The following is a 4,453-nucleotide window of genomic DNA, read 5'->3' as shown; positions in this document are numbered from 1 at the left end:
ACTAGTGCATTTTTCTCCCATATCTATGAGCAAGTATCTCTATGATAAATATTTATTTTTCGAATCATACATTTTGTAAAATCTCATAGCTTGCATCATATGAATAGATTGCATATTTAAACCTCATAGATTATTTGGATTGTTAATCTTGAAATCAAAATCATATACATAACAATACTCATTGAGTTACCTAGTTAAATAATATGTTTCAAATGCTACATATGCTCATAAAATATTTTCATCTTTTGCACTGGCATTCAATCAAATCGCCTTCAAAGGAAAACATTGTCCAATACAATATATCTATAATACACTAAAGTATATCAATAGCTTCAAAAGTAAAAAGTTGCTTTTGCACATTACAAGCAATACCCGATCATATAGAAAGTCAAATGTTATATAACACATCCAATTCAGTCTTGTCCAACACCATTGTCTTATACAAAAGCTTAAGCCAAATGCTTCTTCCACTAAAACTGTACAACAAACTAAAACATATCGATAGAAACTTGACACTTTGCGTCTCTTGTTAATTTAGTAGTTGATAGCCGAAACCTTCCAATTATTAACCAAAGTAGAGTTTCAATTGCCATCACTCAATCTCCTTTTTGTAAGGAAAGGGACATAACAGAGGCCCCTCACCCAGCTTGCCCACACGCCCACCTGGTGCAGCTCCCACTTTGCTCACCTTGTACCCATCTGGATACGTCCATGGTTTGTACATCTGGTATCTCAGTTTGTACACCACCTCATCTTCTTCCTCCTCCTCCTCTTCCTGCAATGGAATTCTCTGAGTCGACCAACTCATTGGTCTCGGAGGTAAAAACCAGATCACAAAAGTCCCACACCAGAATTTCACAATGCTCTCCACAGTCCAGACGAACCACAATGGCTGGCATGGATACCCCATTGCGTCCAGTAGCTTATTATCACACAAACAAAAGGCGGCCCGCTTCGCCAGGGGGCGGAGTAAAGCAGGCACCTTGGACAACAACAGATCTAGCGTGGCGTCCCCAATCACTTTGTTCGATTTGGAATACACCATGTTCGAGGTTTCATATTGCCTGCTAAACCGATCCATCTCCTCCAAACTCTCTGGAATGTTGTTAATGCCCATGCGTACTCCAATGTCACGCCACACTATAAACTGCGCCTGCTTCTCTCCTTCCGTCCATTTTTTGAAACCGTACCTGCAATTTAACGGACACACCGATTGCCCGGTTCATAACTAAATCCATATCTAATCTAAGACAAAAATGAAAAAAAAAGGATATGCAGGAAATTGCACTCTGCATAAAGCTTTTACTTGTTTGAAAATCTGATGGGCTCCAGAATGAACAAAGAGAGAGTATACAAGAAGTCATCGTTGGAGATGTTGTACTGGCCGTGGATGAAATTCAGACGTCGGATGGCACGAGATCCCCTACGGCTGTCTACGTGATGCAGAACAAATTCCTGAATCAGAATTCCCGTATCGTCGTAGCGTCTGGTAACACTAGTGGGGGAGAATTGGTTAGTGGCCTGCAGTAATCTGGAGATGGAAGGAATGGCGAAAGTTCTGAACAGTGCAAATTGGAGTGCTTTATCTGAGAGAAAAGCAAATTCTACGAAATTGGTGAGCTTGAAGAGAAGCAGGGCATCCTGTTGTGGAGAGAGAGAAGCCATGTAACGGAAGCGCTTGGCCCTCAAAGAAAGGCAACAAACTTTCCACAGCAAAAGCAGAAAGCCCAGAGTGCATAGCACAGCAGAGATGGCCGTTTCCGTCATAGTGAATGGGGTTTTGGGGGAATTCAAGATCTCGTATTTGCAAGGAGGATCTTTTATCTCAGAGTACTACAAATCTCACATAATTTCTTGAGTTTGTCTTCCGTACTGAAAGATGGTTTAAGATATTTGTGTGCTTTGTGGAGCTTCGCTTTCAAAGCTCATCCAAATGAGTTGGTCCCTTGATGGTGGCAGTAGTTGCAACCAATGAAAGTAAAGTTGTTTATGTATGGAAAAAGAGTGGGCTAAAGCTTCTTAAATGTCTTGTACTGGGATAGTAGAGATTATGACAAATGTAAAGACATTAGATTTGGGTACGAAATTTGATAGAACTTTAAGAGAGAAAATAAATAGGTTTCAATAACGCTCTGTCAAATTTAGGTGTGCACATTATGATCAATTTAAATTTTAGGTGTGTTCATTATGATCAATTTAAGTATAAAGATTAATAAACATTGGTTGAAGCTTAATACGATGTTATTAATATCAATTTGTATTAAATTAGATCATAGTGGTTGTGGTTACAGATGTGGGTGATGGTAATATATGGTAATTTTTGTGTGGGATCTACTTTAAATTATGTCATGTGTGATAGAAATAAATGCATTAGGATAGCTCCATGTCTACTCCCTTATCAAGGAAGGTGGCAAAATAGAATATCATTAATGATGATGACAAAATAGAGTGGTTTTATTAGGCTAACTACCAATATTTTTGTCGATTTTGTTACGTGAACTAAAATGGTCTTATGTGGGATGACACAAGCCTACTTTTGACACTTGTTAAATATTTATAGACTTTGTATTTGTGATGTGTGATAGTCATTGATTTGACCATCTAAAAGTACAAAAAACTAAAATTCAAACTAGGATTTAACCTACTAGCATTTGCACCATCTCTCCTAATTTGGTATGCTAATTTAAATACAAAATCTTGCAAAATGAGCATCCACCACATTTGAATGTCCAACATAATTTAAAACTAATTCTAGGCACTCAGAATAGATTTGAAGACTATAACGAAAAATAATATCTTGTAAACACCATTGGTATTGGAATGAAAAAAAACAAAATTTTGTTGCTGACATTTGGATCATTATCCATGTTTTGTCATTTATTGCTTATGGTGGTGAAGCAAAAATATTGGAAGGCTTGTTGATCAGTTTCCCATTTTTCCTCGTTGGTAGTCATGTAAGGACCAACTTATAAAAAATAATTACTAAAAAAAATGAATACATGTGTCCAAATTAAACAACATTGAGAAATGACTTTTTAATTATATAATATTATCAATAAGTTTCAATTACAAGTAGGCACAATTTGAAAATACATTAGGGATTTATCATTCCCTTCTACAAAAATACCCAAAGGTTGAATTTGATATTTGAGTTATAGACTATAGTGTTTTGTGCATACAAACTATGTACAAGACCTAAGATGTGTCAACTTGTATCCAAAATTATTCTTCATACATGTGCAAAAATTGTGTAACAAAGTATATCTTCCTAAGGATGGTACTTAGGCTGGCTTATAGCCATGAGATACATAATGCCAATAAAACAAACATTAAATAATATAATAAATATTTATATTATTCTTAATAAGTGTAATGGGACGATGGAAGCTTAAACCATTTGTAAATTAGTTCCTTAAAGAAAATAGTCCCTAAATTAATGAATAAAGTGGATGTAATCCAAGAATGTCGTGCAAAGAAAGATAAAGAGGAGTGTCTCTTACATTTGCACGCATAATCTAGGATCTATGCATATAAGCTAAAATATATTAGTGGTTATGATTCTAACAAGAGACACAATGTGTCAAGTTCTCGTCAATAGGGTGAGAGGGGGAGAGAGGGAGACATAGGTAGATATGAAGATAGAGTGAGAGGGGGAGAGGGAGATAAATAGATGGATATGTAGAGAGAGAGAGAGAGAGAGAGAGAGAGAGAGAGAGAGAGAGAGAGAGAGAGGGGGGGGGGGACAAGAGTAAGAGAGAAAGGTGATAAAAACAAGTAATGAAGAGAAGTATAAGAAGATGGAGAGAGATAGAGAGGGAAAAATATGGAGAGAGATGCATATAAATAGATATAGGGAGGGAAATAAGTTGTGTGTGTGTGTGTGTGTGTGTGTGTGTGAGAGAGAGAGAGAGAGAGAGAGAGAGAGAGAGAGAGAGAGAGAGAGAGAGAGAGAGAGAGAGAGAGAGATTAAATTTTTTTTTTTCATTTTATAAAAAGATGAACAATTTAAATAAATTTCAAACTTAAATATAAATTTAAATCTAGAATATAATTAAAAAAATCAAAATTCAATTATGAAATAATAATATTATTAAATTAAGAAATAAATAATTCAAATTAAATTTTAATTAAAAATTAAAATAAAATAAACTAGATACAAATTAAAATATATCAAATTCTAAATATAATTAAAAGGACATACCACAAGCCCCTCACCTACCTTGCCCATACACCCACTTGGTGCAACTTCCACTTTAATAACCTTTTACCCATCTGGATATGTCTATGGTTTGTACAACTGGTATCTCAATTTGTACACCTTCTTCATCTTCATCTTCATCTTCATCCAATGGAATCCTCATGGTCGACCAACTCACTGGTCTTGGGGGTAAAAACCAACATACAAAAGTACCACAACATAATTTGAAAGTTCCCGCTTGGGAGAAACCAACGT

The 4,453-nt window shown here is 35.7% G+C and overlaps 1 protein-coding gene across 1 annotated transcript; it reads right to left on the bottom strand.

The window, feature by feature from the left end:
- Positions 1 to 327: 327 nt before the first annotated feature.
- On the bottom strand, positions 328 to 1,916 carry LOC131066716 (ER-bound oxygenase mpaB). The gene is made up of 2 exons (XM_058001547.2): positions 1,307 to 1,916; positions 328 to 1,190 (listed from the first exon to the last, which is right to left on the bottom strand). The coding sequence occupies exons 1-2, from the start codon at positions 1,765 to 1,767 to the stop codon at positions 593 to 595; spliced, it is 1,059 nt and encodes a 352-aa protein (XP_057857530.2). The 5' UTR covers positions 1,768 to 1,916; the 3' UTR covers positions 328 to 592.
- Between the last annotated feature and the right edge of the window lie 2,537 nt (positions 1,917 to 4,453).

This window comes from Cryptomeria japonica, chromosome 9, assembly GCF_030272615.1.
Source record: "Cryptomeria japonica chromosome 9, Sugi_1.0, whole genome shotgun sequence".
In the NCBI taxonomy this organism is placed as follows: Eukaryota; Viridiplantae; Streptophyta; class Pinopsida; order Cupressales; family Cupressaceae; genus Cryptomeria; species Cryptomeria japonica.
Note: the sequence above shows the minus strand (reverse complement) of the source record. Positions and strands in the feature narration are given on the sequence as shown.

What these genes read in the sequence shown, in the direction of transcription:
- LOC131066716 (XM_058001547.2), bottom strand. Translation starts at nt 1,767, where the DNA reads ATGACGGAAACGGCCATCTCTGCTGTGCTATGCACTCTGGGCTTTCTG. An exon ending in CCCATCAGATTTTCAAACAA is followed by an intron (nt 1,191 to 1,306) that starts GTAAAAGCTTTA and finishes GTTAAATTGCAG; the next exon opens with GTACGGTTTCAAAAAATGGA.